This window comes from Pongo abelii, chromosome 7, assembly GCF_028885655.2.
Source record: "Pongo abelii isolate AG06213 chromosome 7, NHGRI_mPonAbe1-v2.0_pri, whole genome shotgun sequence".
NCBI lineage: Eukaryota > Metazoa > Chordata > Mammalia > Primates > Hominidae > Pongo > Pongo abelii.
Window position 1 is genome coordinate 160,822,003 of NC_071992.2, and position 24,979 is coordinate 160,846,981.

Here is a 24,979-nt window from a genome sequence, read left to right on the forward strand (position 1 = left end):
CCCTACCGGCCATGCCCGCCCTGCTGCAGTGGAGCTGCTTCTCCCCGGCAGGTCCTGGGACCCTCAGGCCTCCTGGCCCCTGGAACAGCTATCCACACGGCTCTGGCACTCACCCTTGTGGGTGTGGCCATACCCCCCACCAGGCCCCAGGCCCCTGGCAGACTGAAGAGGTCACTGGACAGCACTTTATTGACACCCTCGGACCCGGGGCAGGGTCAGCAAGACTCCCAGCTGGCATCAGACTGTGTCTGGCCTGCTGTCGCCATCCCTGCGGGGTGCAGGACAGAGCCCCATAGGGGCAGAGAGGCCTCCCTGGGACAGGAGGAGGATGCTGTGCAGCCAGGCCCATCCCCAGCACTCGAGGCCTAGGAGGAGAGGTGGGCTCTGGCAGCGGGTGTGAGGTGGCAGTGAGAAGCCAGGCCCTCAGGTGCAGCTCAGGCCTGTGCCGCTGGGGCCTCATAGTTGAGCACGTAGTAGTCATGGACGTACATGAGGACGGCTATTGGCTGTCCAATGATGAGTGACAGCCACACAGCTGCGTTGCCATAGTTGCCCTGGAAAAAGCGGCCCACGAACCAGGCCAGTGGGATCTGGGGAATGAGGGGCCAAGTCAGTCGGCCATGGTGACCACAGGGCTGGGGGCTTCAGGGTCCACGGGCATGGCGGAGGGGGGGTCAGCCCAGGGGTTCAGGCGCGGGGTAAATGGGCAAGTGAGAGGCCACGTGGGGGTCGCTCACCTGAGCCATCATGCCCGTGAACGCCCAGAGGCGGAACATTCGCAGAGGGACGCTCACCAGGTACTAAGATGGGAGGGAGAGAGGATGTCAGGGAGTGGGGCGTCAGCCGTCCCTGCTGTGGGCATACCCCTGCCCAGGGATGAGGCAGGATGCCCCCACAGAGCACTGACCTCGTGGAAGAAGGCCGAGGCCAGGAACACCCCTGTCCTGGCCATCCACTTGCTGCTGCCCCGTCGAAGCATGGGCTTGTAGAAGTGCCTGCAGAGGAGGGGGCATGGAAAGCGGTTCAGGTTCACAGCCATGTTCCACATTCACACGCACACACCACGTGGTTTCTGCAGAGGGGGAGTGTGGAAAGGGGTCAGGTTCACAGCCATGTTCCACATCACACACACACACCTCACCTACCTGATGCACCACTTGTGCACAGGGATGTTCCAGTTCTGCCAGAAGTAGGTGACAGACTCGGAGTTCCTAGGGGCCAAGAGACCACAGGGGGATCAGAGCACACCATGGCCCATCCCAGCCCCCAGGGACACCCCAGGGCCACTCACCACCAGTCCCGGTAGAACTCCCGGTCTCCAAACTGCATGAGCTCAGCCACGGCATTCAGGCAGGAGTGGAAGAGCCAGTAGAAGAAGATGAGCCAGATGAGGTGGTTGGGGACCTGGCAGGGGGGTGGGGGTGGGCACCAAGTTCTAGAACCTTCCCCCACATGCCACCGTCCCCTCCTGTCCCGTGCATGCGCCACCTGTCCGCACTCACCGCCAGCTTCAGGAGGCGCTCGATGATGCGTGAGTAGTCCATGTCCTGCAGAAACAAGCCCTTCAGCTAGCCATGCTCCCGGTCACTCCCTTACCACCCCAGCTGCAAGAGCACCTGAGCCACTCACCTTGAAGGGCTTCATGGAGTTCTGGATGGTGGGGACCATCCACTGCAAAGGAGGGCACCATGTCAGCTCCCAACCGTGCCCAGCTGCACCCAGCCCTGCCCTACCCCACTTACCTGCTGGATCAGCCCCACCTGGAGCTGGGTGAAGAACAGCTGGGGGGGAACCAGAGAGCAGCCAGCTGAGGCCCTGGCTAGCCTGAAGGCCCCCCAGCCTCCAGTGGCTGCCCCCAGCCCCCAACCTCACCATCTCAAGGATCCGTCGCAGCAGAAAGCGCTTCCGGATGCGGGGAGAGCGGGGAAAGTTGAGCTCGTAGCACAAGGTGGGGGCGAAGAGGAAGTAGTAGAGATCTGGAATGGGAATGGGGGGTTGGTGCCAGAACAGGCCCAGCCTGTCCCCCGCACCTCAGCCCCACAGAGGTCCTCACCGCGGTAGGTCAGATTGTCCGGGTAGCTCACGGTGTGCGGGGCAGCAGCACTGCTGGCCTTCTTCCCTGCAGAGGCTACGAGCACAGCAGAGTGGAAGGGGGGTGGTGGGGCCCTGCTGCTGCCCAGCCCCCCAGCGGGCAGCCCCAGCCCCCGGCAGCCCCTCACCAGCCTTGGCCCTGGCCCTGCGGCACCACAAGTTGACGTCGCGGTAGGAGAAGAGCTTGAGGAAGAGGATGGTGTGCGCCATCAGCGCCAGCAGGGAGCCCACTGCAGGAGAGGTGGACTCAGGCCTCCACAGGGCCACAGCCAGAGGCCATGCCCGTGGCCGGCCCAAGACAGACAGGCAGGGTGGGATGGGGGCGCACCTGGAGTGACAGACTCAACCAGTAAGACCACAGTCGCTGGGAAACACAGAATGGCGGCCAGGTTGGCCACGTGCAACAGCAGTCCCGCCTGCTCCGTCAGGGCACCCTGGAGTGGGGAGCAGAGCACTCAACCAGGGCTCCCATTGCCTGGGGGAGGGCTGCCAGGCCTGGGGAGCAGCGCACTCAACCAGGGCTCCCATTGCCTGGGGGAGGGCTGCCAGGCCTGGGGAGCAGCTCCTCCCAGGAGCGCACACAGCAGGGGGAGCGCACACAGCAGGGTGAGCACACACGGAGGTGAGGGGCACTGCTTACCACCGCCAGGCACTTCTCAACCTGGAACGCAGCCACAGCAAAGACATTGGCCGCTGTGGACAGAAGCACCAAGAGGCAGGTTGAGGGCCACGTCAGCCTGATCCCCACCCGAGGCCCTCCTCAGAGCCCAGCTCACCAATAACCAGGCATGGGGCGGGCCAGCTATAGGGATCCTTCAGGAACAGAGAAACCACCTGGATGGGGTCCACCAGGATGCCATACCTGGGGGTGGAGGGATGGGGGCCTGAGTGGGTGGCAGGTGGGGCTGTGGGGCGGGGCCTGGACAGGCCATGGGTGGGGCAGGGGTGGGACCTGGCAAAGGCACTCACTTGATGAGGTTCTCCAGAAATAACCGGGCATTGCTCAAGATCTGCGAGGGATGGACAGGAGGGTGCAGCCCCTTTAGTCCTGGCCACAGGGTACTCACCCCAGATCCTCCCAACACCTCTGGGCACGTCCCAGCCCAAGCTCAGGGCGGCAGCCTCAGGCTTGCAGACCCAGCCCTGTCTGGTCTCCATGCCAAGCTCCAAGACTCAGCACCTACCTCAGTCAACACCAGTGCTGGGTAAGGGGAAGTCCCTCCCTGTCCCCATCACACCAGAGGGTCCCGCATGGAGGGAACCAACCGGCCAGACCAACCAACCCTGCCAGACGCCTGGGTCTTCAGGAGCAGAAAAACCAGCTGCTGAGCTGCTCACATCCCTCCTGCTGAGCCGAGCCAGTGAGGGACCCAAGGCTCCCACAGCCAACCACACCACAGAGACAGCCCCAGACTACAGGCCTGCCCAGGGAGGCCTGCCCACGGCTGAGCCCCAAGGAACCGGTCCCTACTGGTGGCTCAGGCTGAAGAGGGGGAGTCGTCTACTCTTTCTCTGCAGGAGCAGTGCCCAGCTGTGTCACAAGGGGGGCTGGGCCTGGAGTGCTTCCCAAGGCTTGTGTCCCGCCTGCCTCTTCTGCTTCCTGCAGCCCTCCAAGCCTTGGACACTTGGCTCCAAAGCAACTTCCCAGGACTGAGCCCCCATGGAAAAAGGCTCCTGGGACTAGCCTGGAGTTGGGTGCTTGGCCTCCCTCTGCAGGGACAGGAACCTCCTCCATCTTACAAGCACTACCAACACCTCCATGAGCTGGGCCCCAATGCCACAGACCTGGCTGACCACCCAGAGCTCAGGCCTCATGCGGCAGTGAACTGGTGCTGGGGAAGAGGGTCGCTGGCAAAGGGAACACTGAGGGTCTCTTGCCTGGATGATCAGGGAAGGCTTCATGAGAGAGAAGACTGCTTCAGAGACACAAGGGCTACTGCCCTGCCTCCCCCGGCCGTAGGGCTGACACGCAGGCCTTCTGCACGGACACATGTGGCCCACACTGTCACCGGCCTCTCCTGAGGGCTGCCAGCAGGCAGGCGCCAAAGCTGCCAATGGACGGTACCCACCTCCAGGCCCAGGCCACAGAAGGAATGCAACAAGCAGCCCAGAGCAGGACACGTGCCCGGGGTGGGGGCATGGGGGAGCCAAAGCAGGGAAAAGGCTTCAGGGCTGGGCCAAAGGGCCAGGCAGGCCCAAGGGGTTGGGGAGAACACACAGTGCTGCCTGGGCTGGACAAGGCCCAGCCTGGACCAGGAATGGGCTGCGTCTCCTGAGTGCTGGGCTGCACAAGGCCCAGCCTGGGCCAGGAATGGCCTGTGTCTCCTGAGTGCTGGGCTGGCGCTGGGCCCACTGTCCTCCTGCCTGGCCAGCTTCTCAGCCACCAGGACTCGTGGGCCTCCACAGCTGGCCACCCCCAGGGAACCTAGGACCATGGGCGGTGGGGGATGTGGATGTGCGTGGAGCCCCTTCCACGTGGGTAGCCACAGGAGCAGCACCCAAGGCCAGAGACAGACACACCTGGGTGAAGGTCAAAGGCCTCGAGCCACATCAGCCCTGAGTGGGGGAGGCTGGGCCCAGATAGCCCTTGTCCCCAACCTGCCCTGCAGATGCCCCTTTGAGCCCTAGACTCCAACTGTTTCTGGGGTGGGGCTGGCAGCCTCACCCCACGAAGTACCAGTGGGAACCAGGCCCAGAGGCAGCAGGCCTTGGACGTGGCACAGGGCTCCATCTAATCACCTTCCTGGGGGGCTCCTAGGACCCACAGCTGAGGAAAGGGGCCAGGAGGAATGCAGAGTGGTGGCCAGGCCTGCAGGGCTCCATACCCACACAGGCCATGTGGCATAGCACAGGAAGCTCTTCTCACATCCCCTGCCAGAGAGGCCTTGTGTCCACAGAGCATGCAGTCCACTCTCCCACCAGCCCAGGGCAAGACCCCTCCACCCTGCCCTCCATGGAGGCCCTGCACCCCTCAGGCCCAGCTCACAACACACAGGCTCCAGCCAGGCACTGTTCGGCCTCCCCACGCCCACACCACATCTGCAGGGCTCTCCTGGGATCCAATGGGAAGCAGCAAGTATGTGGTACATGGGCGCCCAAGTGACCACAGCAGGGGCAGCCACTGCCACTCCCCTCCCCAACAGTCCAGTGCTGGCGGCCACATAGAGGTGCAGCCTGCTCCACACACCCCAGCCCACAGGGGCTCCAGCCCCGACACCCTGGGTGGCAGAGCCTGTTCTCAGGCAAAGGCCAGCCTGGGGCAGAGCCCCACCTGGACCTAGATCTGCTCCCAACACCACGTCCCACTCACCAGCATCACCACACACCAGTTCAGGATGCCACGGTAGTTGCTGAAGCCACTGTCAGAGCTGAACAAAGAATCCTGCAGGCGATGGCACCTGACAAGAGCACAACACAAGCACCCCCTGAGTGGGCACCAGCAGGGCAGGGCCGCCCCCGCAGGATCCAGGCCCCCACCCCCGTGTCCTCGTCTGCCCTCAGGCCCCACTCCTTATTTACAACCAGGAGGAGAAGCCAGTCAGAGCCACACTGTGGCCTCAAGACCTACAGTGGGCAAAGCTCTCAGGACCCCCAGAACCTGCACCTCCAGGCAGTGGGAAGAGCACGTCAGGGTCAGAAGCAAGCTCAGCTGGCCCTGCCCGGACTGGACCTACATGGAGCTTGGACACTCCAGGCCTCACTCTCCAGAGGCCTCTGGCCACTGCCATGCACTCTGGCTGTGGACTAGCACTGGGGCCACAAGCAGGGTCCAATCTGGGGATGGAACAGGGGGCAATGCCCAGCACTGCGGGGACCAAGTGGTGAGTGTTGAGTCCACCCTATTCAGTTGGCCTATCCCAGCACCCGGGAGCCAAGGGGTCCCCACACTTGGATGTGCAGGCTCAAACTGGCAAAGGCAGGCCAAGTGCCAGCCACACACCAGCCTGACATGCACTTTCCCAGAGGCAGGGATCCAGCCCTCGTGTGCCGGTGTAGCCTCCACTTGTTTGTGATGTGTTCCAGCCCAGGCTGAGGGGGCTGAAAGGAACCCACCGGGGACAAGGTGCCTGCTGGCCGAGAGGCTTCCAACAGAGGCAGGCGCCCACCTATGATCTCCCAACCAGCGCTGGAGGGGCACAGGCAGACCCTGCCTGGTCCTCAGCATACTGCACAGGTGGAAGAGGGCACCCAGCCCAATAGAGGGACTGCCATATAGCTAGGACAAGGACAGCAGGAGCTTGGCCAGTCCCCACACGTCCTAGGAAGCAGTGCTGGCTCATATACACTAGCTGCAAGCCCGCCTCACCCCCCATCTGCCGTGCCACCAGGACACCACACACAGCATTGAGCAAGTCCTCAACTTTGTAAGAGGAGAGGCCAGAGCCTCCCTTTCCCTCCCACACACGCACATCTGCCCCTCAGAGCCCCTAGGCAGGGAGAGTGGGCCTGAGAGCGATGGCAGGAGCCCCATGAGGCAGACGCCCTCAGGGCGCCCAAGGCAAGCTGGCTAGGATTGGGGTCAGCAGTCAGACAGCCCTGCCCAGGAGGCAAAGGGCCAGGGAGGCAGAGAGGCAATGCCAACAAGCCCAACCTTTGCCCCCCAAGACCAAGGCTGGTGCAACACCTGCCCCGTCTACACCTACACAGTTCCTGGACAAGTCTACACTAGCCCCCAAGACCCCCAGCCAGGGAGGATGCTCACACCTTTCCCTCTGCCCATCTAGACTGGAACACAGGGGCAGGCAGCTTCACCCAGCCCCTGCCTCTCCCAGCTCCAGCCTAAGCATCCTGTGTCCACCCACCAGGTCCATCTTGGGCCATGTAGTGAGGCTGTGGTCTCCACCTGAGCCTCCCTCCTCCCCAAGTTGGCAGCTGCCTTCCCAACTGACCACGGCCCTTGGCTCATCTCCCCAGCCTACTCCACTCACTGCCTGCCCACAACCAGGAGGCTGGGTGTGGACACCGCCAGAGCCCCAGCACCATGACGGGAGCAGGGGCACGAGGCCCAACTGCCCAGCAGCCTCTCTGGGCTGTCTGTCTGGGGGCCTCTCCACTGCCCCCTCTTCCCCAAGTTCAAGCCCATTTGTTTTCAACAGAACCATCCCAAGCCTCAGGGTTGGCCTTCTTGTGCCACAACCTGCCAACAACAGCTGTTTCACAACAGTGTGACCCCTGCCCCCTTGAGCCACCAAGGACAGCATGCTGGCTTTATCCGTGCCCATCTCCAAGGTGAAAACAGTCGGGAAAGGGCGGTGCTTCCCAAAGCTCACTGCAGACAATCCTACACAAGCTTTCTCAGGGGCCCCTTGACAGGCTTCCAAGGCCTTCCTCAACCCAGCCACAGCCTTGCCTCAGGCCCTTCACAGGCCTGACCGGCCCCACCCGGAGGCAGCACCCCCACTGCGCTACCCCTACCCCTCACAGGCCCCCATGAGGAGGAAGCCGGGTCCCCCAGTACCCACAGAGCTCCAAGCAGCCAGTGCAGCCAGCGGCTTGTGGGCTAGAGGGCAGGCTGCATGGAGCGGCATGGGGAGGCGGGATCTGCCCCTGTGCCCAGAGCACCTTTATCACCCTCTCACCGACTGGAGGGTCTGCCCAAGCCTCTGCACCTTCCAGCTGTCCCTACACCCACTCCCTAGTCCAAGAAGACTCGGAGCAGCCTGCCCTCCCTCCTGCAGCCCCCAGGCCCACCCATCCAGCAGGATCCTCTCAGTGTCACAGCAACATTGAGACCTTGGCACATGCCCACCCGCCACCCTGTCTCCAGGTTCAAAGTGTGTCCAAATGCACAGGTCCCAGTGAGTCCCACACTTGGGGCGCACACAGTGCAGCTCCAGGGCCAAGCACAATGAGGAGGGGGCAGAGTCCAGCTCTGCTCGCTGCCGCCTCCTCCACTGTGGCCTCTGGGCTGGGCCTGGGTTCAAGATGGTTGGGGCAGGCTCCCTGCACCTCGCAGGCCCTGCTGGAGAGAGAAAGGAAGAGTCAGAGAGGACACCTCAGGGACAAAACACCCTGGAGAAGCCAGAAACCGGATGGCCCCAACTGGGGTGCCTGTGAGCAGAGGGCTGGTGGGTGTGTGCAAAGAGCCTGGCAGGAGCGAGCCACAGGCAGAGCCGAAAGGGGTGCCCTCTCCTGCCTGCCACACAGCCTCACCTTGCCACGGGGCCGGAAGAAAGGAGCTCACACCCAGAGCCCAGCCCTAGGTGAGCAGGAAGTGGCCGTGAGGGGGAGGAGGCACGAGCTCAAGAAGTAATGAGGAAGCGGGAGAGGAAAGGCTGGGCTGGGCCAAGAGCAGCAGGAAGCTGGAGGGAGGGGAGGCTGTGAGGCTGACAAGGGGGTGCGCTAGAGGCCAAGTCCCAGGAGGGCAGGCAGAGCAAGGCCTGACCCAGACAGCAGGGAGAAGAGTCCAGTGTCCACAGCCAGTGGGCCCCGAGCCCTGCTGCATCCCTAGGTCTGAGGGACAAGCGCACATGGCCTGCAAGTCCTGGAGACCCAGGAGCAGACAGACTTTCGGTCTCAGCCTCCAGCCCCAGGAAGGCCTCACCTCTGCCATCTACTGCCCCTCTTCCCAAGAAGACCTGACCTCAATGGCAGGGACAGGGACTCACCAGGCCTCTCCCACGAGCTCTGCACCCATCCCACACCAGCAGAAGTACAGGAAAATCTTGCTGGTTTGCAAAGCAGGAAGGTGACTGCTCTCCCCTGCCTACCCCCGGGTGGCAGCTTGGCCCAAAGCTGGGACTACCCTCATCTCACACTAAAAAAAATCTCAATTCCCGGCCGGGCGCGGTGGGTCACACCTGTAATCCCAGCACTTTGGGAGGCCAAGGCAGGTGGATCACCTGAGTTCAGGAGTTCGAGACCAGCCTGACCAACATGGAGAAACCCCATCTCTACTAAAAATACAAAATTAGCCGGGTGTGGTGGGCGCCTGAAATCCCAGCTACTCTGGAGGCTGAGGCAGGAGAATCACTTGAACCTGGGAGGCAGAGGTTGCAGTGAGCCAAGACTGTGCCATCTTACTCCAGCCTGGGCAACAAGAGCAAAACTAGTCTCAAAAAAAAAAAGAAAAAAAAAGAAATCTCAATTCCCATGTCCTCCACAGGTCATGTAGCCATCCCCCTGCCTCCTGGAAAGAGAGTAACTCCAGGAGCCACACCCCCTTTTCAGGCAGGAGGTGCCTAGGCCAGCCTCCCTCACCAACACCCCAGGCCCACAGCAGGCAAGCACCCCTCTCAGGAGGGCCACCCTCCTCCCCACGGCGCCTTCATGGGCTCCGTGCCCGACCTTTGTCCACATTGCTCCATGCCTGACTCTTGCTGAGGTTATCTTATCTCCCAGATGAACTGAGCACCCTGAGGGCCACGACAGTGCCTGCCCTCCCCCGACCCCCTCCCCATGGTGCCCCGTGAAGGAAAGCTCCGCTCTTGCTCACTGAGAGAGCAAATCATTGGCAACTACATGTCCAAAATAAGCCCACTTCCGCCTTGATAACCTCTAGGCCCTCAGCTGCCCTCTAAAACAAAGCCCCTGAGGGCCCCTGGGCTAGGGTAAAGGCCATAAAGGGGGGATGGAGGGTGGCAAGGGGATTGCTCAAGGCCAGCTTGGAGGAGGAAGCCAATGCCCAGGCTGGCCAAGTCCTTCCCATTGGCCATGGTTCTCTCCCTCCACCCCTCTCTGTCAGTCATCCAGCTGAGCAGGGCACACGCCTGCAAGTGTGTCCACCACCCCCATACCCCACTCCCCACCTGGAGGATGGAAGTCCCAACACAGAACCCAACTCTCTATCCCTACAACAGACGCTGGTTCTGGCAACATCAGCAGGGCTCCAGGCCAGCCTAACCACTGGAGAAATGAATGGGCCACGCAGCCTCTCTCAGGAGGGTCTGCAAGGACAAGAACGCCTCTTACACTGCCCCTTGTCCGGGGCAGCTGCTGATTCCCCTGTCCTCGGACAGGCCTGGGCTCCTCTGGCCCCCTTCCTGGCAGGCCAGCCCTCCTCTGGGAGCCTTTCCTACCCGCAAGGCACCGCTCATAGCACCAAGAAGGAACCCATCACCACAAACTGCCCAGATCTTATCTGACTCCTTCCAGATAAGGGGACACTGTCCAGGGCCGGGCCCCCACCAGCCCGCCCCTCGAAAAACTCCTCAGGAGCCCCTGAGGATGCACAGACCCAAGAGGATCTGAATGCGGGACACCTGCCGGCTCCCCTCTGCCTGGCCAAGGCCAGCTCCAGAGCCCCTACCCAGTGACCTTGTCAGGAGACTCTCCCCGCCAAGCCTCAGTTTCCCCACAGGGCCCATAGGGCAGACCAATCCCCGCTTAGCCCAGGGCCCATGTTCTCGGACTCGGAGCTCGCACTTCGGCCAACCCCGGAAAGTCGCGGGGCCCTTGGGTCAGAGGTTAGGGGGTCAGGCGCTCCGCTACCTCAGCTCCCAGTGGCCCCTGCCTACGCCGGCGTCTCCGTCCTTGTTGGGGGCCGGGGCTGGCGCGTCTCCCGCGGCTCCCACGTCGGGGCCCGCAGCGGCGTCCCGTACCTCCTCTTCCGCCGCCGCAGGCCCGCCGCCGCCGTGGCTCGAGGGCCGCGACCCTGTCCTCCGGCGCCGGGAGCCGCCGCGGTCGCCCATGGCCTCAGCCAGCACCTGGCCGCAGCCAAGCTTAGGCCCGCCGGGTTCGTAGCGCCCGAGGCGCGCGGCCCCACCTCCGGGCCCTCGACAAAGGCCTCCACCGCCCCCTGCCGGCCGCCGTAGCCCGGATGCCCGCCCCACCGGCGCGTTCGACCCGCCCGCGTCGGGCCCGTCGGCCTCAAGGACAACGGCCGCGTCGCTCCGGAGCCGCTAACTAATGGATGGCCGCCTCTCACATCCATTTGTAGTCCGCGGCCGACCTGAGGCGGGGCCTGGAGAGGCTGACGGGGCGCAGAGCACCCTGGGAGTCGTAGTCGCCGCGGGAGCGCCGGCGCAGAGCACCCTGGGAGTCGTAGTCGTCGCGGACGCACCGGCGCGGAGTACCCTGGGAGCCGTGGTCGCTCCACGGGCTGCGGGCCGCAAGTGCGCGCAGCGGGAACGGACCTCGCATCTCCCCCGCGTGGTCCCGGGGTCCTGTCTCGCCCCACGGAGCGGGATGGTCCGCTGAGGGGTGCGCTGGGTCCCGGCTTCCTGGCCGCTGTGCGCCCGCCCCTCGTCCCACTTGTGTACACGCGGGGTCTCGGCGAGTCACTCGGGGCGATCATTTAGGAAGCGCCTAGTGCGCCACGGTCCAGCTGCCCGGGCCGGTGTCCGCGGCGGCTCGCGTCGCCCGCCACCCAGCGCGTTGGTTTCTGCGCGCGCAGCTTACAGTAACGTCCCTGGCGCGCTTGTGCTCCGCGAGCCCTCTGGTTATCCCGGCAGGAACCTGCTTTTCTTCGCCTTAGGGGGGCGTCAGACAAGGGCCAGGTCAGAAGACCAAGCTGGAGAAATGCACCAGGCCCTGCGTCACCGGGACGCCTGCCTTGCACGCGACTCCCAGGCTCTCCACCTCCCCGCCTGCAGAGCCCGGTGAGAGGAGGGCGAGGGCAAGGGCGCAGGCCCCTTGGTGGTGTCTTCTCGGCCCACCCACTCCCTCCACAAGTAGCTCCACGTCCCTCAACTCTCAGGGCCTCCCAGTTTCCAACGTGGGCCAGCCTCTCCAGGATGTCAGAAGTCTGGGCCGCTGGATCGCCGGGACTCAAGAGGCTTCTGTGCACTTGCACGGCCTGTGCAAGCGCCCTGTTGTTTTTTGTTGTTTTCTTTTATCTTTTTTTGAGGCAGAGTCTCGCTCTGTCGCCAGGCTGGAGTGCAGTAGCGCGATCTCGTCTCACTGCAACCTCTGCCTCCTGGGTTCAAGCGATTCTCCTGCCTCAGCCTCCCAAGTAGCCGGAACTACAGGCGTGTGCCACCACGCCCAGCTAATTTTTGTGTTTTTAATAGAGACGGGCTTTCACCATATTGGCCAGGCTGGTCTCGATCTCCTGACCTCGTGATCCGCCCACCTCGGCCTCCCAAAGTGCTGGGATTATAGGCGCAAGCCACTGCGCCTGGTCTGTTATTTTTTCTAAAGACGGGGGTCTCGCTATTCTGCCCAGGCTGGTCTTGAACTGCTGGCCTCGCGCAATCCTCCCACCTCGGCCTCTGAAGGTGCTGGGATTACAAGTATGAGCCGCTGCCCCAGACATCTTTTATGTTAAATGAAGCAACTAATCAACTGTAACAGCCACAGTTGCGGCCCACCTTGGCTTGGTGTGCATATTGTACAGAGCATGGAGTGAGAACATCCTGGATCTCAGGATGCCAGGGTTCACTGAGGACTCTGACTCTAGAAACACCTTCATTCCTCTGGGGTGAGCAGGGGCAAGCAGCGCTTCTCTGGAAGCAAACAGGTGCTCCTCCTGAGGTGGGGTCCTCTCCTGTGGGCTGGTCACAGCTTCCCCTCTGAGCTCTGTCCTCTTCCACCATCTCCACCAACAGTGGCCAGCAGGGCTGCCCCCTTGGTTGCCCCCCGGTAACATATTCTTGTCACCACAGGCCACTGTGGGTTGCTGCCAGCCAGATATCAGGCAGGCTGGAGTTAGTGGCAGATGCCCTTTGTGTAGCCTGCTGAGTGGGGCCGCCCTCACTGGACCCCAGAGCCCCTCACACATGGGCCTTGGTCGGTCAGGACCAGCCCCATCTCCTACCCAGTCTCCCAGAATATTCATTTGTTGATTGCAGTCGCTGGCAGACACACTCTGTGGCCAGGCAGGCCCTGTACCCTAGGATCTAGGGTGAGGGGAATGGTCAGGGTAGGTGAGGTTGGTTGGGGACAAGGGTGTGTATGGCTGGGTCATCGAGGAAAGCATGATGCATATCACCCTGCTGGGGGCAGCAACAAATGAGGGGGCCCAAGCCTGAAGCAAGTTGCCTTCCAGGGCTAGTGGAATAAAGGGCCGGAAGTGGGTTGGGGCCTCAGGCTGACCCCAGGGCCTAGAGGGCCATGGGTGGGTCAAGAAGGCCTGTGAGAAGCAAGGGTCCCAGGAGAGTTCACAGCCAGTGGTGGTCTGTGGCCCATGCCACTCATTCAGAGGGAAGGTTGTGTTCGTGGCTGGGAGGAACTGGGGGGTCAAACTCATCCCAGGCCTCAGGGAGGCCACCTCCATCCTTCTACCCACTGTACGCATCAGAATCCTGGAGAAGTAGAAACAGCCACTCGCTGTTGGAGTCCTTCAGAAGGAGTGAGGCTAGGAGCCTTCCTCCCGGCCATTGCTGTCTGCCATTGTCATTGCTGGAAACAGCCACTCGCTGTTGGAGTCCTTCGGAAGGAGTGAGGCTAGGAGCCTTCCTCCCCGCCATTGCTGCCTGCCATTGTCATCGCTGGTAGTGCTCTCCCAAAGAGAGCATCCACCTGCACCACAGCCCCTCCCAGTGCCAGGCACACAGGCCATGACATGCTGCAGACCTGGTTCCCCTGCTCTCCACTGCAGTGGAGTCTGGGCAGGTCTGTCCCCTGTCCCTGCCAGGGTGTGGGCAGCTTTGCTGGCCCTGGACCTAGGACTGACCTGGTTTGAATGTATGTGCCCGTAGACTTTGGGCCTCTCAACTCATGCCTGCCTACCTGGTTACCAGGGGACATTGCTGGGCAAAGGGTCCCTGTCCCTTATCTCCTCCACTACTCACTCTGTCTAGAGCCCTTGGGCGATGGTTGCAGAAGCCTCTCTGCCCCCTGGGCACCTCCTCCCTGGAACCGGTCCAACCCAGCTATCCATGGAGGCATCCGCAGACACTGGGGGGGCACATCTGGGACGCCTGGGGGTCAGAATGTGGGCAGCAGGCCACAGGAAAAGGGCCAGACCTCAAACTCTCCACTGTCCCCATTTCCTGCAACAGCATCTCAGAGGGCTTGAGGTGGCTGTCAGGCTTTCCATCACAGCGTAAAGCTCCTTCAGGGAGAGAAGAGTGAAGGCACCCAGGCTGGGGAACGGCAGCTCCTACTATATCTACCCTGCCCACTCAGCCTGACTTTAGACTGGAGCCCCTTAGTGCTCCTGTTCCTGGTGCAGAGCAGATCCACCTACCCCAGGGGAAATGCCAACTACTTTGCCTTCAGACTTGCTGCTCCTGTGGTTGGGCCTGCCAAGCCTGCCCTCCCCAGTGGAAGAAGAGGGCCGTCTTGTGAAAGGCCTCAGGCTGACCCTTGCAGCACCAGCCTCTGAGGTACTGCCAGACTGGGAAGACCCTCCCAGCCACCCAACAGCGTGGTCCCAGCCCAGGACACATCAGCCCGACACTCCAAATTCTATCAAGAGTGGCATTTATTCTCCTTGTGGAGGTGCGGTGCTCCAGGGAGCTGGTGCTATTGTGCTTAGGAAGGAGGTCTGTCCGTCCGTCCGTCTGTCCGGCCGGCCTGGCCCCAAATGGGGGCGGAAGAGGGGCACGGCCCGAGTAAAAATCCCGGCCTATTCCGGGTGGGAATATGTACAAGGCGGCGGGGCACAGGCGGGGGTGGGGGCGGGCGGGCCGGCGGCCGCAGCCCCCACCCGAGGGCCCCCGCACCTCGGGCCCTACTTGTAGAATCAGTACAAAATAGGTGCTACCTAAACGTTCCTTCTACCTGAATTCGCTAAGTCGGTTATTGTGCTGCTTAGTTATGGGGGCGGGAGGGGGCCCATGGCTTTCCACGGCGGCGGGGTGTAGGGGGAAGCAGGAGACCCTGACGGGCCCACAGCCCTCCAGCTTTCTCCTTAGGTAGGTAGACAGGAGTATGGGGTGGGGTGAGGTGGGGGCGCCTGTGTGTGCGTGTGCATGCGGCACAGGTGGGCAGGCCCCAGCTTGGGAGCTGTGCAGGCACCACACCTGGTTGTGTAGGGTGTTTGGATGTGGGCACTGCTGTGCAGAGCGGCGGGTCATCCCTGTGGGGGCAGCCACGCTTGCTGCTGGGGGTGAGGCTGTCCACACCATAGGCAACAGCTGGCACCTTCTTCTCCAGCCATGGCTCTGCCCCTGGCTGGACATGGCAGATGCGTGTTGGCCAGAGGATCAGAGAAGTGGCCACCTGTGTGGGGGCCCAGGATCCCTGGATCTGTTCCCCTCAGCTGGAGCCAAAAGGCTTAACTCAAAGGTAGAGCCCAGTTGTACCCAGCAGGGACTGGTTGAGATGGGGAGGAGTGTGGGGGGCATCTGAGCCCAGGGACCTGGTCTCTCTGCATCTGCCGTTCTTCCCTGGCCCACCCAAGCCGGTTGGACCCCTGTCCTGCAAACACACCTCCCAGCAGGTGGCTGCGCTCCTGGCGGACTCAGCAATTGGCCTGGTACATAGTAGGTGCTCAATGAACGATCAGTGAATGATTAATGACTGAAGGAGAGGTCTTGGGTGTAACCACCCCACCCCCGCCCATGGAACCATTACAGCCGCCGGGCTCTGCCGTGGGGGTCGGGGAGGGGTGGGGAGAAAGTCTGCGCGGCCGGCCCCGCGCAGCGTCCCTGATCTAGGGGCCTATGGGGTGGGTAGGGCGAGGGGATACCTGATTCTCAGTAACTCTAGAGGCGGCGGCAGCTTCGCATGCAGTGCGCATTATTGCTCTATAGTCGGCTTCGGACTACCTAAGAGGGAGGGGGAGCGGGCAGCCCCGGGTAGGATCGGGAGGAGGGGTGGGGCTGCATGCAGTGACGTCACAAAGGCGGCGGCCAATGGGGCGGGCCCTTGGGGCTGGGTCGCCGCCGAGGCTTTGGCATAGACGGGCGAAAGTTGGCAACCGAGTGGGGGCGGGGCCTGGGTCTCAGGGGAGGGGCCTGCCTCGGAGAGGCGGGGCCTGAGGCTCCCTAGAGGCTCCCAGCTAGGGGCGGGCCTCGGGGCGTGGAAAGTAATCCCGGACATCCCAAGCCCCCGGCGTCGGCGGGCAAGCTGGGGGTTCAGCGCCCCCTCCCTGACCCGAGTGCAATCCGTTCATAAATAAAACGTACAAATACAGAAAGAAAGAAACCCGACGCGTCCGCAACCCCCCCAGGGGGCTTTACCCGCAAAGCGAAGACAGAGGTGTGTAGAGGGCAGCGCCCAGGCCTGCCTGCCGGCCCCGGGAATCCGTCCTCCAACACGAATGCCTGGGGTACGGGGGGGTGGGGGCCCGGGGCAGGGCGGAAGCGGGGTCTGAGGAGGTCGGATAAGTCCATGCGATTCGATATGTGTCATTATTATTCGATATGGAGGACAGAGCCCGGGAAGCTGGGCTGGAAGAATTCGGATTTGGCAGAGGATGCGAGGCGAGGGTAGGAGGGCGGCTCCGACTGAGGCCCCAGAAGCAACCCGAGGGAGGGGGTGCCGCCGTCCGCCCTTCTCCCCGACCCACAACGCGTCTAACACTCCCGGGAGTTCCGCGAAGACTGCGAGGCAGGGGCGTCCCTGCAGGCCCGCCCGCTCCTGCTCCGCCCCGGCCTGCTGCCGGGGAGGGGCCGGCTCCCTGGACGTCTGGGCCGCAGGCCCTGCGCTAGAAGGCTTGGGAAGGGGTGGGGAAGACCTGAGTCCCTGCGACGCGATCCAAGGGCGCAGAGGCGGGAGAAGGAGGGCGCTCCCTACCTCACCTCACCCCCGTCTTCAGAGACCCAACTCGGAGATGAGGCTCGGTTCTAGGTCTCGTCGACCCTATTGCTGGGAGAAAGCCGGGGGCACCCTGGAGGGGAGGGGAGGGGGCTCGGGGTGGGTCTCCCCTCGGGACCCTATTGCTTGAAGGGGCCGGCAAGGCCCCTGGCGGGCGGGGCGGGGTGGGACCGGGCCCCCCTCCCCCTATTGCTGTGAGGAGGGGCCCGCCCTCCGGCCCCTCCACCCGGACGCCAGCGAAGACTTCCCTGGGGGGCCGTATTGCTGAGAGCCGACCTGGCTGTGGGAGGCCCCGCCGCCCTAGGCCTGCACAGGGCTGAGCTGTGGCGGCGCAGGAGCCGCGGGGCCTCCGGCGCCGCCCTTGAAGCAGGCCGACTCGTAGTGCTTGTTGAGATAGGACTTGAGCGCGAAGCTCTTCTTGCAGCGCTTGCACTGGAAGTGCTTGAAGGCCGAATGCGTCTGCATGTGCGCGCGCAGGTTGGAGCGGTCGGCGAAGGCCTTGCCGCAGTGCGCGCAGCCGAAGGGTTTCTCGCCGGTGTGCGAGCGCATGTGGCCCTGCAGCAGCCAGGGCCGCGAGAAGGCTTTGCCGCACACGCCGCACTTGTGGCGCAGGTCGTGCGTGAGCAGGTGCATGGCCATGGCCGGCATGGACACGTACACCTTGCCGCACGTCGGGCAGCGCCGCGCCAGCTGGCTGTCCAGGCTGCGGTGGGTCTGCTTGTGGCGGCTCAGGTTCGACGACGTGGCGTATGTTTTGCCGCACTCGCCGCACGCGTGCCGGCCGCCAGCACCTGCGGCCCCTGGCCCCGCGCGCGCCTCGGTGCCTGCCCCCGCGCGCGTGCCGCCCCGGCCCCCCGGCCCGGATCCCAAGCTGCGCCCGCCCGCCCCGCCCCCGCCTCCGGCGTCGCCGTCGGGGGCCGCCGCCGAGGCTGTGGAGGGAGCGGCGGCAGCGCCGGCACTGGAAGCCTTACGCCGCGAGCGCCCGTCGGTGATGAAGAAGGCGTCGGCCGCGTAGCCCTCGCTGACGGCCGCGTCACCATTGATGTAGCCGCCCGCAGCGGTGGCCAGCTCCGGGCGCGGGGTGGGCGGCGGCGCAGACCCTGCAGCCGCCGGACCCAGCTCTCCACGCACAGCTGCTGCGTACATGGGCTCCGGCGACGGCCCTTTGAGCAGCGCAGCCTCGGCGTCGCCATCGTAGACGGACGAGGGCCCCACGTAGTCGCTGAGGTACCCTGCGGGCCGAGGCGGACGGACAGCGGGAAGGGAATGGGGCGGCGGCAGGACACACACGGGGGGTGGGGGGGCAGGAGACAGCAGACGCGGACCGGGAGACCCGGGTCCGGGAGAGAAGCGAACAGGAAGGAGGACAAAGGAGAGGGGGCCGAGGGACCGCGGGGCAGGGAGGATGGAGACAGCAGGGAGGGGAAGAGAGGGGAGGAGAGGATGAGACAGGGCCGGGCCAGGCTCCGCCCCCGCCGCCCCACCCTCGCAGAGAGGAGGAGAGAGGCGCGTCTTCGGGCGCGGCTGCCCCCCTTCCGCGGAGCCTCAAGGTCAGGGGGGAGGGGCGGCGCTTCCCTCTCCCTCCTCCCCCACCCACCCTCCCCTCCCCCTCGGGTTCTCCCCACTTCAGCAGTTTTCCCTGATTATGCAACACACTGCAGACCCGCGGCGCACAAAGCCAGGACTGCCGGCCCAGGGACCCCGTCTGTCCCGCCTCTCCGGGGTCCTGGCCGGCTCTCCCCCTGACCTGCAGAACGTGCGCTCCATTTGGATGTTGACCCCCTCTGGCCTTCTGGTTCCTCCAACAAGCCCTGAAGACGTCTCCCTCCCCCAGTTCCCTCCGGCCTCACCAGCACCTCCCTCAGCTCTCCTGCCACCCACTGGACTTGACCCTGCCCTCACTGCTCCTCCACGCACTCTGCTTCTCTCCCCAACTCCCTCTCACCATCCTGCACCCTTGGGTCCTACCGTGTTCAACATTGCCCTCTCCTGCTCACACCCTAACCCCTTTCAGGGCCTTCCCAAGCCCCTGAACAGTGCAGAGAGGGCCAGGGCGTCCACTTTCACAGGGAGGAGCTGCAGGAGGGCATCACTTATACCGGTAGCTGCAGTTGCTCCCCAGGCACAAGATGGACCTCATAACCTCAAAGTCACAAATGCACGCCCCTCGCGATGCTCTGGCTCCTTCAGGGCTACACCCAGTCTCCCAGCATCATCAGCCCTTGTGTGCCCTCACAGGGTGGGCTGCATGCTGATGTGCCGAACTCACCACCTCCTCACTCACGCAGGGTCACACATGCAGTCACCCCGGACACACTCTCAGTCACATGGTGCACAGTGGCCTCGGAGTCACATGGTCCCATGTAGTGGCACACAGGCGAGCACACACACACACAGGGTCACACACAAGCGCACACGGTCACATGGCCACACACAGTCACATGGACCCACACAGGCTCACACTCCTGCAGGTCACACTCGCTCTGCCACCCCATGCTGCTGGCACTCCCGTCCCCCTCTCCTGCATGCTGACAGTTGTCCTTGAACTCGGGCACCCTTACACAAAGAGCCTCCCCCTGCCTCCCACACCTTGGGCGTCCCTTGCTCACAGCCTCCTCCCTGTTTCCTCTCCCTGACCCAGGCTTCAGGGAAGAGAGTGCTGCTGCCTCTGCTGGCCCTCTGCTCTGACAGGTGGGCGGCCCTATTGGACCCCCTGCCTACTCCCTGGAGCTCCCTGCATTCCCCAGCTAACCCTAGCAGGTGTCCTGGTGCAGCCAAGGAAGAGGAGAGGGTGGCGAGGCGGCCCTGGTCTCTTGAGTGTAGGTCTGTGTGTGCCGGCATGGCTGGGTCCCGTCATGGCAGCGTCCATGCGGCTGTGTCTGTCCCAGGATGGGTCAGGGTGTGGGTCCATGTGTGCGTTCGGGTACCTCAATTCCTGATCCTCTTCCCCACCCTCTCTCCAACGTCGACACTCTCCCTGCCCAGCCTTGGCCTCTGTGTTCCCCTTCCTCCCCTCTGCTGTCCAGGCTCCAGCCACAGACTCTTGCCTTTTCTGGTTCCCTTCAGTCTGTTTCCCCGGGCCCTGCCCTCCACCCCCACACTCTGGCTCTCCACCGCTTCCAGCAAAGCCCCAGGCCCCGCGCCCTGGTCTCAGACCAGCGCTCACCTTTATCGTGCAGTGGCGCGCCGAGGTCGCTGCGGGCGCGTCCGTAGGCGCTCTCCAGGTCGGCCGAAGAGAACGCGTCAAGTTTGACCTTCTTGACCAGGAAGGACCTGGGCATGATTCCTGCGGGGCTCCGGCGCTGTGGGCCTGCGGAGCCGGGGCTTGGGGGGGCTGCGGCGGCAGGGCCCCGTCACCATCCGAGGAGCGGCGGAGGCAGCACTGGTCCTCACTCTGGCCTTTGGATGCTGCCGCGCGAGTGGTGTCCTCTCTCCTTGCTGCCCTGCGTCTCCTCCGTTGCCCCTCCGGATCTCTCTTCTTCCTCCTTCCTTCAATCCTTCCTTCCTTCCTTCAATCCTTCCTTCCTTCTCTCCTCTCCTCTCCTCTTCCTTCCTTCCCTCCTCTGGTCCCGGCTTCCCAGCCCGCAGTGCCGCCCCTGGACAGGCGGGGGAGGAGGCTGGGGGGGCGGAGAGGGGGGGAGCGGCTCCGTCCCGGGCCTGGAGGCTGCGAGTGGGTGCAGGGCTGGCCCGGCTCGGTGGCCCCCTTCCCCTCCCCCCCCCCGCCGCCGCGGCGGAGCCTCAGTCAGCGGCCCCCCATGCCCCCGGGGGCGGCGGCGCCGGGCCCGGAGAACGCGGCGGCAGCGGCAGCGCCGGCAGCTTCAGCACCGCGGCCAGCGCCGGCCTGGGCAGCACCGCGGCCAGCGCCCGGGCGCGCTCAACCGGCGCGGGCGGAGAGGGGCGGTCCGCGGGGGTTTGGCCGCCGGGCAGGGGTCCTCGGCGGGGGTCTCTGGGAGGCTTGCTTTATTGTTCTGCAGCCGGAGCGAGAGGCAGTGGCGACGGCGGCGGCGGCGGCGGCGGCGGCGGCGGCGGCGGGCGGGGGGCGGGGGTCCTGGGGGGAGGGGTACGCAGGGAGGGCGGGCCGAGGGAGGGAGGGAGGGAGGGACGGGGCTCCGGGGGCGGGGCTCGGCGCTCGGACTGCTCCTGGGCCCGGCCTCCAGAGCCCGCAGCCGCCTCTGCCTGCGGCCCGGCCCAGCCTCTGGCTTTTAAAGCCCAGGAGCTGGGGGAGGGGGAGGGAGGTGGGGGAGAGGCCGGCGGAAATGGCTGCGCTGGGCCGAGCCCCGGCCTGAATCTCCTGGGAGGGGTCCCGGGGATGCCTCAGCCTGCGCGAGTGGGGAATTCCCCCGCGCGGCTCGGGGAACCGCGGCCCTGCGGCCAGCAGCATTGTCGGGCGTGTGGGGAGAAATGGAGCCAGGCCTGGGACCCACGCGCCCCGGACTCGGGGTCTTCTGGGGAGGAACGCAGGGAGGACCCCAGTCCCGCCTGCCTCGCTCGGGGCCTGGGGCGCGGGATCTGCGGGGGCGGGGGAGGCGGGAGCCGAAGGAGCGAGTGCTGAGGCAGCGAAAGCGCAGCGCGCGCCCTGTGCCGCAGTGGCTCCCGCCGCTCGGTCACCCCGGCTGACCCCGTGCACGCTGGAGGGGCCTACCCGCCCCCGCCTCTCTCCCCTTGGGCGGGTGTGCGGCGCAGCGGCGTCGCTGCGAGCCGGGTGTGGAGCTGGAAAGGGGCTGCCACGACCCTGCTCCAGAAATTCTGCTGCTTTGGGGGTTTTCCGCCCTTCCGCGCGGCTGCAGCTCCCCACGGCAGCCCCGCAACCAGGCGGATAACCCTTTCCTCGGCCGCCCGCCCAGCGTTTGCAGCCCCCATGACGTCAGGCTCAGCGGCCAATGGCGGGGCGCCGGGCGCGGGGGCTCCGGGGCTCCGGGCCGCACAATGGCCGCGCGCGGGTGCCTCTGTCCCCAATTAGGGCCTGGCGCCGCCATTGTCCCCTCACCCGCCCCGCCCGGTGGTCCGGGTCTACGGGCTCCGAGCGCGCTCCCACGCGCCCCGCTGCCGCTGGGGACCAAGGTCGCGGGGGCGGCCCCGGGGAGCGTCCGGGCGCGGGTGTGCCAGGAGCGCGTGCGATACTGGAGCGCGCTCGTTGCGGCGCACAGTGACCTTGCGCGGGGCGGACCCGCGGACAGAGGCTGGGAGCGCGCGGCGGGCGGGCCCCGGGAAAGACGGCCTGCGGGGGCGCGCTGCACTTGCTGAGCTCAGCGCCCCGCCCCCGGTCGCCCGGCCCCGCGCCGAGCCCGGGTGGGTGTGACCCGGCCCGCCCGCGCGGGGGGCGCGGCGGAGACCACGGATCCGCTTTGTGCCAGCCGCCCCGGCCCCGGCAGCGGCGGGACATTCATCTTGCGTGGCAGGCGCTCCCGAGGGGTGGGGGCGGGGCGCGGCCGCCCCCTTATCTCCGAGCGGCAGCCGGCTAGGCTCGCGGTGGGGGCGGGGGCGGGATCCCCCTCGGCCGCGCCGCGCGGGTCCTGGCTCCCTCCCAGGAGGGGGCCGGGCCAAGGCACAGCCGGAGGCGCGGGGCCAATTAACATTTTGATTGCGGGACTGGGGGGCCATCTGGACCGAGGCCTAATTACCCGGCAGACCCTCGGGGCGCCGGCGGGACGTGCCAGGCGCGATCCCCTCATCACCCAGCGCTCACCGCCTCCTCCCGGACCCTGTCCCCGCCCTCCACTCTGTCCTTCGACTCCATCCTTGGCCTCTTCCGCTCGTCCTAGTATTCTTGCCTCTCTGTCCCCACCCTCCGGGTCCTCGGACCCCCAACTCTGTCCCCTTCCCCCATTCTTCCGTTCGTCTGCCCTGTCCCCCCACCCCCCGTTTCTCTCCTCTGCCCCTCCCACTTCATCCCTTCTCCCCGCGCCATTCCTGTCGCCCTGCACTCACCCCGTTTCCCTGTCCCTCCATCCACCCTCTCAGCCCCTTCCTCTCCTGCCTCTGTGCACATACCTGCCTCCCTCTGTCAAGCTCCTCGCCCCTTTTGCCCCCAGCCCCCTTGACGGAAGAGGCATCAGAGCGGCACACATGTGTCCCGTGGCCAGGCGCTCCCGCGGGAACCATTGGGGCGGCCCTTGCTCCCGCTCGGGTGGAGCCCGCAGCCCCCCGGGACCCCTGGCGGGGAGGGACAGCTGGGTCCAGGCCTTGCCCATCAGTCTCCACCGACCGGGGTGCAGAGCGCACATGCGACCCGGGCGCAATTACTTGGGCCTCCTGGCCCCGCCCCCGCACCAGCATCCTGATCCCCCCCTCGCCCTCACCCCCAGCATCAGGAGGTCGCTGTGGTGCCCCAGTCCTGGGCCCCAGCTAGGAGAGGCCGGAGGAGGACAGTGGACGATTCTCACGCTTTGGAAAAGTGTCAGCCCTCCTGCATGGGAGGCCTCCCCGAGTCTCTTACTGAGAGCTGGGGCCTTGGGAGGCTTTGTTGCAGGAGAAGAGATGGTCAGGGTCCCCAGGCAAGGCTGCCTTGGTCCCCAGCCAATTAAAGTCCTGGTCCCCCTAGCCACTCTCCGCAGAGCTCCTCTTGGGGAGTCTCTTCCTGCCGCCCTGATGCAAGCCCTAGTTCTGCCCCTTGTCCCTTCGTGTGGGTGCAGTGTTGGCTCTGAACCCTCTGTGCCCTCTGCTGCTGGCCGCACCTCTCCCTGCCCCTCCCAGGCCCCATGTTGTGGAAAGGTCAGCCATAAGGGTCAGGGGTCCCCACTCTTGTGTCTCCAGCACCCCACCCTCAGCAAAGCCAGATCCCCTGGTGTGCCCACCCTCAGATCCCGCAGTTGCATTCTCACCCACCCCTGCCCTATTGAGGCTCCAACCCAGGAAATCAGTGGACAGCCCAGATCCGAGGGTCCACCCTGCTGGACTGAAGCGATGGGCAGAGAATAGGGTGTTGAATGGAGGTGACAGGTATGGGGTGCAGTTACTGGTGGTGATGGAGCACAGTTGGGTTAGAAGATGAGGACATTGACTTGGAGAAGAGGTCAAGGCTTGGAGGGGACAGGCAGTCTGCAGTGGTTCATCCACGAGAACATTAGACCACCAGGAATTCAGGCAGCAACGGGCGGGGGCGAAGCCACAGTGAGAGCTGCTGCTGGGTGTTTGGTGGCCGATGACATGTGCTCCAGCTGGGACGCTCAAGGAGAGGAGGGAATTGGGGTCTGCAGGCCTCAGCCAGGAGCACAGGAGTGTTTGGGGGAGAGAGAAAGCAGCCCCCAGAGAGGGCTGTGGGGAGGGACAGCATGGAAGGAGGGCCCTCAGCAGGGAGGACGTGGGGTCACTGGGGACGGAGCCCCTGGGGAAGGTTTCAGGATGGGGGGTCTGTATTCCAAAATGGTTCTTCTGGTGGGGTTGGGGGTAGGCAAGGGGACAAGGGCATGAGGAGTGGCCCAGAAAAGCCCGTGGGCAGACTTGGTCCCTGCTGGGCAGGAGCTTTGGAGGAGCCACAAGAGCAAGGTTGCTGCACAACACAACTGTAAATGTGCATATGAAAAAGAGAAGCAGAGAGCAAGGGCAAGTATCAGTGCCAGAAAATACTTGCACTAAACATAACAACAGGATAATATTCTGATTGTCGGAAGAAATAACTGGTATAAATGAACTTTTTACAGAACAAAGATGCTGAGACTCCAAAGGGCTTAGCAGGTGATTGACTACAGAAGAAATAAGAGACCTTATTAGGAATCAAAGTCATGCTGGCTGGGTGCAGTGGCTCATCTGTAATCCCAGCACTTTGGGAGGCCAAAATGGGTGGATCACTTGAGGTCAGGAGTTCGAGACCAGCCTGGCCAACATGGTGAAACCCTGTCTCTACTAAAAATACAAAAATTAGCTGGGCGTGGTGGCGCACACACCTGTAATCCCAGCTACTTGGGAGGCTGAAGCAGGAGAATTGCTTGAACCCAGGAGGCAGAAGTTCCAGTGAGCTGAGATTGCACCATTGCACTCCAGCCTGGGCAACAGAGCTAGACTCTGTCTTTAAAAAAAAAAAAAAAGGAATCAAAGACATGCAAATTAAAGGACAAAATGCAAATTACAGGGTTTTTTTCTTGTTTTATTACAGAAAATATCAAATACGCACAGATGTGCAGAGAGCCAGTTAATGCAGGTTCCCCTCTTGCCCAATAAGCACCTTCACTAAAGACCAGCCTATGGGTGGCAGGGCGTCTGTAATCCCAGCACTTTGGGAGGCCGAGGCAGGCGGATCACAAGGTCAGGAGATCAAGACCATCCTGACTAACATGGTGAAACCCCGTCTCTACTAAAAATACAA

General features: G+C 64.2%; 2 protein-coding genes across 5 annotated transcripts; both read right to left on the bottom strand.

The window, feature by feature from the left end:
• Nucleotides 1-171: 171 nt before the first annotated feature.
• On the bottom strand, nucleotides 172-11,001 carry DGAT1 (diacylglycerol O-acyltransferase 1). 2 transcript variants are annotated; one of them, XM_024251032.3, is made up of 17 exons: nucleotides 10,522-10,999; nucleotides 5,402-5,489; nucleotides 3,061-3,101; nucleotides 2,868-2,953; nucleotides 2,732-2,784; nucleotides 2,420-2,525; nucleotides 2,220-2,321; nucleotides 2,054-2,128; nucleotides 1,873-1,976; nucleotides 1,743-1,781; nucleotides 1,630-1,671; nucleotides 1,503-1,547; nucleotides 1,292-1,404; nucleotides 1,146-1,211; nucleotides 908-995; nucleotides 738-800; nucleotides 172-590 (listed from the first exon to the last, which is right to left on the bottom strand). In XM_024251032.3, exons 1-17 carry the CDS (start codon nucleotides 10,719-10,721, stop codon nucleotides 435-437), a joined length of 1,467 nt encoding a protein of 488 aa, XP_024106800.2. In that variant the 5' UTR covers nucleotides 10,722-10,999; the 3' UTR covers nucleotides 172-434. The 2 variants fall into 2 exon arrangements, with proteins under 2 accessions (XP_024106800.2, XP_063583032.1); XM_063726962.1 differs by lacking the exon at nucleotides 1,743-1,781 and having other exon boundaries at nucleotides 10,522-11,001.
• A 1,462-nt stretch (nucleotides 11,002-12,463) lies between these two features.
• On the bottom strand, nucleotides 12,464-20,423 carry SCRT1 (scratch family transcriptional repressor 1). 3 transcript variants are annotated; one of them, XR_008509440.2, is made up of 3 exons: nucleotides 19,844-20,423; nucleotides 15,608-17,909; nucleotides 12,464-15,090 (listed from the first exon to the last, which is right to left on the bottom strand). XR_008509440.2 is itself a non-coding variant. In XM_024251244.3 (2 exons), the coding sequence occupies exons 1-2, from the start codon at nucleotides 19,956-19,958 to the stop codon at nucleotides 16,978-16,980; spliced, it is 1,047 nt and encodes a 348-aa protein (XP_024107012.1). In that variant the 5' UTR covers nucleotides 19,959-20,423; the 3' UTR covers nucleotides 12,471-16,977. The 3 variants fall into 3 exon arrangements, 1 of the variants encoding a protein (XP_024107012.1); XR_008509439.2 differs by having other exon boundaries at nucleotides 12,471-15,391; XM_024251244.3 differs by having other exon boundaries at nucleotides 12,471-17,909.
• Nucleotides 20,424-24,979: the final 4,556 nt, after the last annotated feature.

Excerpts from the sequence above, each read along its gene's own strand:
- DGAT1 (XM_024251032.3), bottom strand. The coding sequence starts at position 10,721 with ATGGGCGACCGCGGCGGCTCCCGGCGCCGGAGGACAGGGTCGCGGCCC. Across the intron at positions 2,526-2,731 it reads TTGAGAAGTGCCTGGCGGTG|GGTGCCCTGACGGAGCAGGC; the intron begins GTAAGCAGTGCC and ends TCCCCACTCCAG. Across the intron at positions 801-907 it reads CCTCGGCCTTCTTCCACGAG|TACCTGGTGAGCGTCCCTCT; the intron begins GTCAGTGCTCTG and ends CTCCCATCTTAG.
- SCRT1 (XM_024251244.3), bottom strand. The coding sequence starts at position 19,958 with ATGCCCAGGTCCTTCCTGGTCAAGAAGGTCAAACTTGACGCGTTCTCT. Across the intron at positions 17,910-19,843 it reads CGCGCCACTGCACGATAAAG|GGTACCTCAGCGACTACGTG; the intron begins GTGAGCGCTGGT and ends CTCGGCCCGCAG.